The 12,824-nt window shown below is 43.8% G+C and overlaps 1 protein-coding gene across 1 annotated transcript in view; it reads left to right on the plus strand.

Moving 5' to 3' along the window:
- Nucleotides 1–12,824, plus strand: part of Rxfp2 (relaxin family peptide receptor 2) — a 63,528-nt gene that overhangs the window by 22,564 nt on the left and 28,140 nt on the right. Inside the window, exons 4-9 of the mRNA XM_021162802.2 lie at nucleotides 1,811–1,916; nucleotides 2,806–2,877; nucleotides 7,590–7,661; nucleotides 8,517–8,588; nucleotides 10,540–10,611; nucleotides 11,818–11,889. Of these exons, the coding sequence (XP_021018461.1) occupies nucleotides 1,811–1,916; nucleotides 2,806–2,877; nucleotides 7,590–7,661; nucleotides 8,517–8,588; nucleotides 10,540–10,611; nucleotides 11,818–11,889 (466 nt within the window). The remainder of the gene's footprint in view (nucleotides 1–1,810; nucleotides 1,917–2,805; nucleotides 2,878–7,589; nucleotides 7,662–8,516; nucleotides 8,589–10,539; nucleotides 10,612–11,817; nucleotides 11,890–12,824) is intronic.

Consider the following 12,824-nt stretch of genomic DNA (forward strand, 5'->3'; position numbering starts at 1 on the left):
AAAAATTCTAACAGCCTCTTCCTAGCACATTGCATCTGGAGCTCACTTCACACACAATGGCAAATCTGTGTGTTTGGTTGGATTGGGTCTCTGGTTTTGTTTTTTAGCTTTTAACAGTAAATAGGGAACAGTCAGAATCAGGACCAGATGTTCTAAAATGGCCCCCTCAGAGGCAGACCATGGATGAGAAGAAAACCCAAGCTTGGAGCACCATGTCTGCTGTGACTGTCAGAATTTCTGGGTGGGTGGGGCGGGTAGCTACCGACAACTAGGTCTTGAAGGCCAGGTAGAGACATTACAGAATCTTATATCAGGCACAAGACAGATCCACAACCAATGGGACCTGGGCTAACTGAGTGGAAAGAATGAAGTTGGTGCTGATTAATATGACATCAGTACAGACAATGGCTACAAAGCTAAGTCCAAGAAAAATCTTGGGGTAAGTAAGGTGGCAGGAGGTGGGACCGGCCTTTCAGGACCACCCACAGAATAGGGCGTTGGCCTGACTGCATTGTAGGATATGGAGGGTGAAGAAACGCCCACATTTCTGCCTTCTTAAAGATTCGCTTAGTTTCATTTTTATGTGTATGTTTTGCCTGCATGCATGTATATGCACCACAGACATACTTAGTACCCGAGGAAGCCAGAAGAGGGCACCAGATCCCTTAGAAACAGAGTTACAGATGGTTGTGAGTCACCATTTGGGTGCTGGGAACTGAACCCAGGTCCTCTGCAGGAATCGCCAGTGCTCTAGCCACTGAGCATCTCTACTTGAACCACTCAGTCTCGCTATGTTTCTGCTTTAAGCAGCACACCCAGCTTCACCACGTGAAAGTCTTTTGTTGGCAAGTACTTTCTGACCAAGCTTCGATTTAATAATACATGTATAATATTCTTGATGTCAATAAACATTAAACAAAGCATATTGACGTTCTCTTCATTGGGATGAGCTAATTATCGCGTAGACCGCATAATATCATCCAAGATGTTATAGACTGGAGGCATCTCTTGCAGTATGTGGGAATTCAGTAATAGCTGTGGTGGATTTGCTGCCAATGTGCAGCTAAATTCGCTTTAAGTGTGATAGAAAAAAGGATAAGCAATTAGAGGGAATTTATACTCACAGTTCAGTGGATGTTAGTAGGCTGGGCCCACACCACAGCACATGTATTCATTCAATACCATTACTCAGGGGGTCAAGACGGAAGGTATGTTCTCTATAACAAGGCCCTATGTCTAACACTTTGTTAACTAATTACAATAGTGATAGAAATAAAAATTAACTTCCACTTCCTTAGCTGCACCAAATCAAATATCCATAGGATCAGCAGAGAAATTAAAGATGCCGTAGAAATCCTCTGTCTTTCTCTGCTCCTCTATGATGTATGACTCAAGACATAGGAACTGCAGGCAAATCAGCAAGCATTTATTTAGCAACTCCTTCATGCTGCTGAGCTGATCAGTCATCACCATGGAGACTCACTCAAACTTATGATGCTTTTCATTGAACAGAACTTAATCCTGTTTTAGTACATGGTCTGATCTGATTTGTCTGATATTATTTGTCTATGCCTGTGGGTTTTTTTCCTGCTCACCTGTTCTATGTGTCTGAGATGACTTCAGGAGCTAGAGATGAGATGAACACATCACTGGTCTATTTCTGACTTGGGGAGGGTTCTTACTTGCTTTTAGGAAGGGCTCAGTGGCTCCATTAATAGATATAAACTGCTATGTAGTTGATGAAAAGAGAAAAATGTTAGTTGCTGTCATAAATAAGTACACTTTTTTTTTTTTTGTCTTTTCTCCCTAGTTCTCAGCCAGTATCCACAGCACTGTTACTGCAGAGAAAATGAACTGGAATGTGTAAAGGCTGACTTAAAAGCTGTGCCAAAGGTTTCCAGCAATGTAACATTACTGTGAGTAAAAACAAGATAGTTGTGCCTAAAGTCTCATAAGGCCACAGAAAACCCTATAGTGCTATAAATTATAGATAATAAAATGAACAAATAATTGGAAGTACTTTTAAAAAGATGTATATGAGTGTCGCCTCCATGGATGTATGTGCACCATGTGTGTGCAGTACCCATAGAGGCCAGAAGATGGCGTCAGAGATCATGAAACTGGAGTTACAGATGGTTGTGAGCCACCATGTAGATGCTGGGAATCAAACCCCGGTCTTCTGCAAGAGCAGCCAGTGCTCTTCAGCACTGAGCCATCTCTCCAACCCCTGGAGCTTCTTCTAAAACCAGGCACCAGTAAAGTTGATATGCTCCCTCCTCAGGAAAATATGATCTGCTAGAGGAGCCTAGCTAATGTTTACCTTGTGATGTCTATGGCCTGGGGTAATTATCCAGTGTGCTCTGACTTCCATGCTGGTACTCCTGTGCTCCTGCTGATGAGGAAGGGGAGCAGGCTATGTCATCTCACTTGTAAACCTGATAATCCATCAAGACTGCAGAGATAGAAAGATCTATGAAGCTAACTGTTGTAGATCATGCACAATTTCCTGAATTTTGCAGAAACTTAAGGCCCTCAGGGATCTGTAGTCATATCCTCACTGGGCATGTCTGATATGGTTGAAATCTTCTGCTGGCTTGGCCTCTACTTGTTCTTATGTCTTGTTGACCTATTCAGAGATAAGAGAGAAAGTGTGAACTCATCACACCCATATCTAGTCTATAGCACTAACTGGCTAAGGTGAGAGGATACAGATCAAGAAAAGCCTGGGCTAGCCAGGGCTACATCACGGGCTTGCCTTAAAGTAACAACAACAACAAAAAAAAAATGTTTTGATTTCTATTTCAGATCTCTTAAGAAAAACAAAATCCACAGACTTCCAGTCAAGGTCTTCAGCAGATACACAGAACTCAGAAAGATGTGCGTAACTGAGAAGGGTGCACTGACAGTGTTTTAAGCTCCTGTGGTGTTTTAAGATGCTTTTGATCTGAGAACCGACTTGAGGTTGAGTAGTTTTTACATGTATCGCTAACTCTGGTTCTAAACTTAAGCTTAGAAGTAAAGCACTGGAAAGGGGGCTTCATTTTCATTCCATAGTTTAGAGCACAGTTTCACTTAACCATCTTCAGAGGGTTGACTTGGGCTTCAGATAAACTATCTCAATACACAGCCTCAAGTCTTTCCCAGAATAATAGGGGCAAAGGCGTGATGGTGGTGGTGGTGGTGGTGGTGGTGGTGGTGGTGGTGATGGTAGTGGTGGTGGTGATGATGACGACAGTGATGACAGTGGTAGTGATAGAAAGAGACCACATGCTATTAGAGTTCAAGACAAACAACAACTAGGATCTGGCACTGCTGGGTATTCTCTGTGGGAGAGCAGAGATGAGCCTTCAGGCTCCTCCCCAAGTTTCATGAACTTGTCACTTGATATGACCCAAAGGCCTTTGCTTCATTCCTTCTTTACAAAGCAATCCATGATCTCCACTTTGCTTTTATAAAGGATGTGATTTAATTTTCGTTTTGTGGGTGACTCCTGCCTGCCATAGCACATGCACCACATGCATGCAGTTCCCACAGGTACCAGAAGAGGGCATCAGAGTTCCTGGAACTGGAGTTACATGTGGTTTGGGTTCTGGGAATTGAACAAGAATCCTCTGGGAGAGCAGCCAGTGCTCTTAACCACTGAGCCATCTTTCCAGCCCCTCATCAATCTACTTCATAATCTTCATATTGGAGTGTTTAAATAGTCATATTAGATAGGTCAGCATGATGCCTCCTATTGATATTTGTGGGTATAACACTCAGGTTCGTAGCTTGGGTGCTTGTCTATCAGTCCTTCCAAGCCGAGTTCCTCTGGGTCTCTGAAGATGCTATATCTGCCAAGGTTGACCAATAGTCTAGATTCTAATACCAACAAAGGAAATTTTCACATGCTGAATCCCTGGCAGAAACCGTTTCTTCTTTTATCCTTCAATGCCTAGCATAAAAGGAAAGTCTCCAGAAATACTACCATTCACTCCACATTCATGAAGTTAAAGACAGGTAAGCTAAAACAAGAAAATAAGTCCCTGGAGGAATCCCAACTAGCAGAGCTGTGTGGGGGTGTACATTACTATCTTACCTGCTCTGCTTATCATCTACGCAACCCCAGATGCAGTCAAACCTCCTTACCAGGAAACAAATGAGAATAAGGAGGAGAGAGAAGCTGGGGTGGAAACCTCTCTCTGGTCCCATCTCTTGAAGTTTGTTCCCTTCACAACAGCACTCAGATGAGATCTGAGCCTTGAACATGTGAGCCTTTGGGGGGGCATGAAGGCGCCAACTCTAACAAACTGTTTCATCAGGTGTCATAGAAGTTGTAAAAATTCCTAATTAGACCACCTTAGACATGAGTCAGCTGGTATACGAAAGTTAAGGGACTCAATTGGGATCTATAATTTGGTAGTAGAAAAATCACAAGCAGAGGCCAGGGCTTCTAATGAACCCAACAGTACTTAAGCTATCACAATGGAAACCTAGGGATGGAGAGAAACTGGTCACTGCATCCCAGGGTTTCTACTGACATGTGCTGTCCCGCCCTGAGCATAATTCCATCCTGTGCTTTCTGTCTGGGAAGAAAGATGAGCGCCTGAGGAGCAAGAGGAGAACCATTAGCTCATTCAAACAGGAGACCCAACACTGGGCACCTCTAACCACACCCTTCCTCCTTGTCTGCATCCCTACTTTGGGTAGCTGTTATCTACAGGAAGAAGGCATGTGCAAACAGTTTATGTGATTGGTGCCCAAAAGGTAAAAGCTAGCCCTCCTTGCTGACAGTGTATCACCCTGAGACAGCGCTGAACTTCCTGTCCACTGAATCTCCAGTCTGGACCCCTGTAAATCCCCATGGTGCAGTTTCGGTCATTCTGACATTGAGAGAGAGAAAAAAAAATTACCCTACATCAAAATTTAGTTTTAATTGCCAGATGAATAAGCATTGCTCAATGAATATAAATTTCCTCTCACTGTGGATCAATTTTGTTATCTTAATAATCTCTTAAAGTGAGGGGATTTTCTAAAGTTGAAGAAGTAGTTTGAGATGACCTTTCAGAGAAATGAAATACAATTTATGGGGTCAGCTGTTTGCTTTGTCATGACCGCCATGGAAACCAAAAGCCGTTCTCCTTGCTGTAATGTAGCCCTATAAGAATTAGGTATTTCTTCTTAACCTCAGTTCTTATTAAATGCAATCAATCATTGGCAATGAAACATAATTAAAGGTGCCTGCCTAGTTCTGAAGTACATTGTGTTACATTTAAAAATAGCTCATGAACATGTGTATCGTTAAAGTATTTATTTGCTTAGGTTTGGTACACAAGTTCCCAGTGTTCCGCTTGAATAGTGAAGACCGGGGATTCGTGATCCAGGAAGCTGTTCCTCGGCGAGCGGCTCAGTGTGACACGCACTTAACGGACTCATGTCTCAGTTTTAAATAGAATGAGACACTGCTTGCCAAATCATAATGTTTCCATTCTCACACTTTAAATGGCTCTTTTGGAAAAAGGAAGTAGACACCAGGGGGAGAGCTTCAGTCCACGCCGGAGACTTGAGACCTGAGACTCAGTCTCTCCACAGCGACAGCCAACAGCTAAAGCTCAGACTAGCGGCTCTCTGCTATTTAAGGGGCTGTGATCTTAAGTCATGTTGGTGAGAGGAGACCAGTTTGTGGGTGCCCAAGGAATCAGGCAGGTCCTGGATTTGAACATATCTTTCCTTTGGCTTCCGATATGAAAGCACAAGGTTGAACTCCCGGTTTGCAATCGCACCATCTCTTCTCCAAGTAGAAAAAGCATGGTGTCGCATCCTCTGGTTAAAAAATCATCTCAAATAAAATGGAACCAGCCTAGCTGGAGAGGGAATTTTATATTTAAGAGAAATCTCAGTGGGCCTTTTTACTAACATAGCATATTCCTTTCTGTTGTTTTGGTGGTCTTTGCGCTATCCAAATCACCACATTCTCTTTCATTCTGTTTAGGCATGCCTCTGCTCTTCTGACAGATACCAATCTCTGTCTGTCTGTCTATCTGTCTGTTTGTCCTATGCAGAGTAGAATCTTGAGGGGTTTCTGCCACACTGGGAAGCATCTCCCCACAGGCATGGGGCAAGAAGCAGGCATTTGGGGTCAGAGGGAGGAGTTCGGATGCAGTAGCTCATACTTCCTCTCAAGTTTCCTTTGCAGGATTGGAATTGGTGCTTTGTATGTGGGCACAGGTGTAGTGCAGATGCCCTGCACCAGCACCACTTCCCACATGTGGGTATGCATGAAGTATGACTGCTTTTGCACTGAGGATGGTGGTCTTGGCTTCTTCCTCTGATGCCTTGGGATGTAAGAATGTCCAACTCCTGTTATTTTTGCAACATACTCATGGTCCCAAGGGAATAACTGCAGTAGAATGAAGTTCAAATTCTAGTTAGACAGCAGATACAGGCATGTTCTGCCCATGGTTTTGTAGTAGTCATTGGCACAGCCTTGTGCAATGCTGTAAGCATTGCTGCAAACAGAAATGAGGGACATCAAAGCAAAGTACATTATGTAGGAGTTGGCAGTGTAGCTCAGTAGTAAAATGGTTGACTAGCCTGCCTGAGGGTTCAGTCCTCAGCGTAACACACACACACAAACAGATATATACACAGAGACTACATACACAGAGACACAAAAACATACATACACACACAGATAGACACACACAGACACCCAAACACAGAAACAGAGACATACATACACACACGAACACATACAAGACAGACACACACACACACCATACAAATAAAAACCCCACTATGTAGTCATCACTACTGTCAGCATGGCTGTTTCCTGCCCAGGCTGGGTTTAGAAAATACAAATTCAGGGCTGACTTCCTATGGTATAATGAAGGCACGAAGTGTGTGTTCTTTCCACAGATGCCCCAGTCCTGCTATTCCTGAACCAATTCTGTATTTTCAAGTTGCTGTGACTCAGGGTCCTGGACGTTGACAGAGCATAGCAGCCCTGGTTCAGCAGCAGCTGAAACCCTGAGCACAGGGCTGGTTCACTTGCTTCTTGCTCTACAACTAGAAAAGACCCAAAGGGCTCCTCTTTTGTCCCTGAGAACACAATGAAGATGAATGAGGAACTAAAGGTGCAGTGTGGTGCTAACATAGTCCACAGAAAGGCCACTCAGTCTCTCATGGCCAGCAGCTACTACAAGCTAGAAAGGATGGCTGCTGGAGCTCCTGATTGAATAAAAAAAGACTAGCTGCAACACACACACACAAACATGCATGCATGTGCACACATACATACATACACATGTACATACACATGCGCACACACACATGCAAACATACACCACACACACATATACACACATGCACACATATACACACACACTCACACTCACACACACACACACACCTCATGCACGCATACACCCACACACAAGACTTCAGTGGTACAGATCATAGATGGCCAGTCTTCATCGCATGCCTTGTCTTGCTTTATCCAATCTCACCCACTGCCTTTAGGTGGAAAAAGCAAAACTGCTCACACACAACAATTTAAGCTTAAAGCCCACGCACTGTTATCACCTGACTTTCCTGTCTTGCTCCTACAGATACCTTCAGCACAACTGCATCACACACATCTCCAGGAGAGCATTCCTTGGATTACATAATCTACAAATACTGTGAGTAACTCCTTCATCACTATCCCATGGGTATCATTTGAAGAAAAGACTGAAAAGGTAGCCTCAGGCAGGGGTGGGGTTCCATACTGAACTGAGGGGTGCAGAGAAACAGAAGAAATCTTAGAAGACTACAGGGTAATCATGTTAGGGTTTGGGGTATGGCTCAGAGCATTTGCCTAATGTGAGATTCAAGGTCTCGGGTTTGATCTCCTGTGCCAACAATATTAAAAAACAAAAACAAAAACAAAAACAAAAGCTTATATTCTCCTTCATTGTATGTATTATCATCCAAGGTTAACATTTTCGTCTTGTTGTTAGACTACTTCCACAGCATCTCAGTATTTTATCCACCCCTCCACCCCCACCTTTGCTCAATGAATATATATGTATATGTATATGTATATGTATATGTATATGTATATGTATATGTATATGTATATGTATATGTATATATATACTATTTATACATATACACATATATGTGTATATGTATAAATAGTAACGTACCAAGAATATAACCAAAAAAGGACACAAGTCAGAACTACTCTATATATTCTGCTCTCTCTATATTTCTTTATACTCCAACCTAATGTACCATTCCCCAATATTGTTCTTGGCTGCATTGCTCGCCCTGGTCATACTGTGACCCTGTCTGGGCTTGTAGTTCTGGGTGCTTCACAGTTGCCCCCTCACCCCGTCCCCTGCCATCCCTCTCCCACCCCTGCCTCTGCTTCTTCTCATTCAGAACATGCTTGAAGAAGCAGATACCCAAACTGTAAAATCCCATCAGTCTAATTGTATGTGGCTGACTGGAGTGTGGAGTTTGCCTAATGAGCCCACCCGTATTGTTTGTAGGTATCTCAGCCACAACTGCATTACCTCTCTCAGGCCTGGGATATTCAAAGACTTGCATCAGCTTGCTTGGCTGTAAGTATCTTGGCTTTTCTCTCTCCCACAAATGGTCACAGTCTTAGTGATTTACAACAATGCTTGGGTAGTTTCCAGTCTGGGATATCTCTGGTTTATTATGTTTCTGACTCACATATAATCTGGAGCATTTTGCCCGAGCAATTCAGACACGGTTAGGTCAGGTGATGGTTGGGCAGAACAGGAATCTGGCCGTGTCATTATAGGGGAGCCTCAGCACCCAGTGACAACCTGGCCAAGCCAGGCAGCCATCCAGGGTCACCAAGAACAGAAAGTCCTTGACCCCAGCACTATGGACATCTTGACGTATTTAATTCTTTTCTCCAGAGAAGACAAGGTGCCCTGTGCGTTGCAGGAGGCCTCTGCTCACTCCATGCCAGCAATGCAACTTCTCTTAAGAGTTGTGACAACAGAAAAGTACCTCCAACGTTGTCATGTGCCCCTGAGAGAGAAGAACTCCTCTCTCTTCTGGGGCTTGCTCTGGTCCCCAAGGCAGCCAGAGAAAAGCTTGAGGTTCTACTAACACCAGGCATCTTCCCCCCTGAGCCAACAGCACCATCTGCAGGCATCTCCTAGCAGCTGCTCGTGTATTCCTTGGCACACTAAGTGACTGGGCTGTAGAAGGCTCTGTTGCCTTGTTCAGTGGCTGCAAATTGGCCTGGCTGATGGAAAGTCCAGGGCTTCAGCTTCATCTAGACCTGTGTGAGCCTGGTCGCCGGGCTAATGTCCCAACCAACTTCCTTATCCCTTGTCTCAATGACTCCTTCTTTTCAAGGAATGTTATGGGCATTGTCACATGCCCAGTCTCTGTGGGTACCAGACACACACATAATGCAAAATTGTATGTCCAGGCAAAAACACCCATAACCATAAAACAAAAATAAATGTTTAAAATGTGATTTTTTTCTAAGAATTATACTATCATTTACTCTTTGAGGGGCACAAGACAGTGTCTGTTAAAGGTTTGCACTTGTCTGTTGGTGCTTTATCCACGATGCCACACGAATTCCTCAAAATACATATTCCCATGCTAAGGGAAAGAGGGAGCAAGGGAAGAAAATAAGAAAGGGGAGGGGCATGGCGGGGGAGGGGCATGAAGTCCCACCCCCCACTGAGGAGCTATTGGCAGTCAATAGCTGTTAGGAGAGGGAGAAACAGTTTTCTCTAAGGGTGTGGCTATTGGTAGAACCATGCTCAGTTGGACATTTCCCACACCAGAGAGTATATGGGCAGCACATACTGGATTGGAAGGATTTAAAAATAAAAAGGATACAAAGTTTGTGTAAGTAGGGAAGGGGGAGGAGGGACCAGGAGGAATGGGAGGAGGAAGATGGGTACGCCCATTGCAAGTAAAAAAAAAAAAAATCATTGTTTTTGTTTTTGTTTTTTTGGAAATAGAAAAATTAGCATGTGAAAAAGATGACCTATCTAACCAGTCATTAAGGAAACACATTTTAAATTTTTCTGATAGATAAAAGCATGAAAATTGTTCAGATTAGCAGGCACCGTGTGCAGTTCCAAGATACGCAAACACTGTGTGATGCTTAAATCTGGTTCAATACTTCTGTCTCTTCAACCATATGTTATCTCTCCTCTGTGATGAAGATATAGAATTCCCTTCAGACATGAACAGCTCATAGCCGTTATGTTATGTGAGGTGTGGGGGTGGGGTGGGGTGGGGTGTTCATCCCTCCTCCGTTCAGCCAGGAAATGCTTGTCAGGCAGATGCAGAGAGAGAGATCAGGCCCAACTTGATATGTGCTGGGAGAAGAGCTACAGGAATCTAGAGGAGACTGTCCCATCCTAGAATCAAGGAACAGACAACTGTGTCCCATGGGGAAGGAACTGGTCAAATGTTGAGAGTCTGCTTTCTCGTGGGTCTTTTATATTTTCCCTGGGTTTCTTTCAGAAATATCCCTAACATTGGAAACATTTTGATGTGTTTTGTCAGAATTTTAGATGACAACCCGATCACCAGAATCTCACAGAAGTCCTTTATGGGGTTAAACTCCTTGTTTTTCTTGTAAGTATCCTTCCTCCCTTCCTCCCTTCCTCCCTTCCTCCCTTCAAACTATAGTTATTGTTGCTAAATCAAAGACAGTAGCTGGACCGCTTACGATGCGTATCTTACTTAAGCTTGCTGCTCACTGCTGTTCATCTTCTCTCGTCTCCTAAAGGAATAAGCCATGTTTTCATCTGTAGCGGTTGAACAAAAGTTTGTTTTTTATTTCCTGAAACCCTAGTTAAACTGAATGAAGTATAACAGGATCACACAGGAGCATAGGAGCACAGTTCCAACTCCGTTTTTTAAAAGATTTGTTATTTTTATTTCTTGGGCACAAGTGTCTTGCCTGCCTGCTTGTCTGTGTACCACATGCATGCAGTGCCCACAGGGGCCAGAAGAGGGCAGACAATCCCCTGGGACTAGAGTTACAGTCAGTTGTGAGCGGCCAACTGAAGCAGGGTCCTCTGCAAAAGCAGCCACTGCTCTCAGCCACTGAGCCATCTCTCCAGCCTCCAACTCCGTTTTCACTAGAGGAAAGTGACAGCCAATGACAATTCCAAGTTTTGTCTACGGATGGACCGTTTCCCTCTTGTGCTTCCATTGTTAATATCCTAGGATAACTGCCAGGCGGGCGGGGGCTTGCCATGTTCCTTTACAGTGGATGATGCAGCATCCACTGTGACTGGTCCATTCATCACAGGGACTACAGCATCACCAGTTAGTCGTGTATCTTAGCATGTTCACCATCTGTTTGCTTTCTACAGTCCCCCTTGCTGTCACATCTTCCGTTTAGTGCTGTTTCCAGTGTGGCTCTTTCACGCAGTAATTGATTAATAAACTCTGAGAAAACATCTCAAGAACTAATGGCTCTGTAAATCACATGCTCCTCTTGCAGCACACAAGGGGAGCCGTCATGAACTTCACAGTTATTGCCTGCTACTTGCTTTAGTTTTACATCTTAAAATTAAGTTGAGGAACCCTTGTCTTAGGATGCACACCAAATGCACACAACCAGAGGCTGGCAGCACCTTAGTGCTTCACACATACACACATACACACACACACACACGTAAGCACTATGTGTAAAGGCATAGTTATATACAAAGACTTGATCCTGGTATATAAATTACAGCGGACAATTTTCAAAACTGTGGAAGAGCAGAACTCCTCTTGTTAATGTAACTTAGTCATTTTGTGTCTAACCGCCGTTTTCTCTGTGTGAAGGTCCATGGTGGGTAACCGGCTCGAGGCCCTTCCTGAAACGTTGTGTGCTCAGATGCCTCAACTCAACTGGGTGTGAGTATTCATTAGGGATTGAACCTGTTCTGTGCTAGGATGAAGGAGGCAAGACGTGGATTCTAGGATGTCTCTCCCAATCCAAAGTCTAACGGTTACTTCCCGTTTTTTAAAGCTCTTTCAAAGCTCTTTCAAGGAGGGGGGGGGCAGCAGGGAATTGGTATACACTTGCTGAGATAAGTTTATCTTATTCCACAAGATAAGCTTGTGGAATAAAATGATTAAGTATCTTTTGAGGATAGCTGGAACACGGCACTTGGGAGGTTGAGGCAGGTGGATTGAGAGTTTAAACCAGGCCTGGATTACAGAGTGAATTCTCTGCCTCAAAAGGAAAACAAAAGAGGTCTAAATAGATGGTCCAGTAGTTAAGAGTGCTGGCTGCTCTTTGGGAGGTCGTGGGTTCAAGTCCCAGCAGCTTACAACCACCTGAAACTCCAGTTCCAAGAAATCTGATGCCCTCTTCTGTATTCTACAGGCACCGAGCATATGCTACACAGACATGAATGCAGGCAAGACCCTCCTACACGTTACATAAAAAGAAACAAATCTTTAAGAACTAAAATAAAAATGTCCTTGGAGTATACCCAAACATGTAAGGCTTTGCTCAGCCTTCTGCAGCCAACCCGAACTTACCACACAGTCAGCCCACAGACAGCAAGCAGGGTTTTCTGCTCTTTCTGTCAGCACCTAGTTCCATGAGTCCACTGTAACTCGGCTTCTCTTCTCTTGCTTGTTCTAACCAAACTGACTAACAACACATCAGTGCCGATGTGATATTGTCTAAGAAGGGACATTTCAAAGTCTCTGTGTGTTTACTTTACAAAGGCTTGCTTTTACCAAGTAATTTTATTATCCCTTAACTGTTTCTCCCAGCGCCACCATCCCTTGCCCGTCCACTCTTTTTCCACCGTCCTCCATACACCCCTTCTGTCGAG

This window comes from Mus caroli, unplaced genomic scaffold (genome assembly GCF_978045245.1).
Source record: "Mus caroli unplaced genomic scaffold, Mus_caroli_1 scaffold_4, whole genome shotgun sequence".
Lineage (NCBI taxonomy): Eukaryota > Metazoa > Chordata > Mammalia > Rodentia > Muridae > Mus > Mus caroli.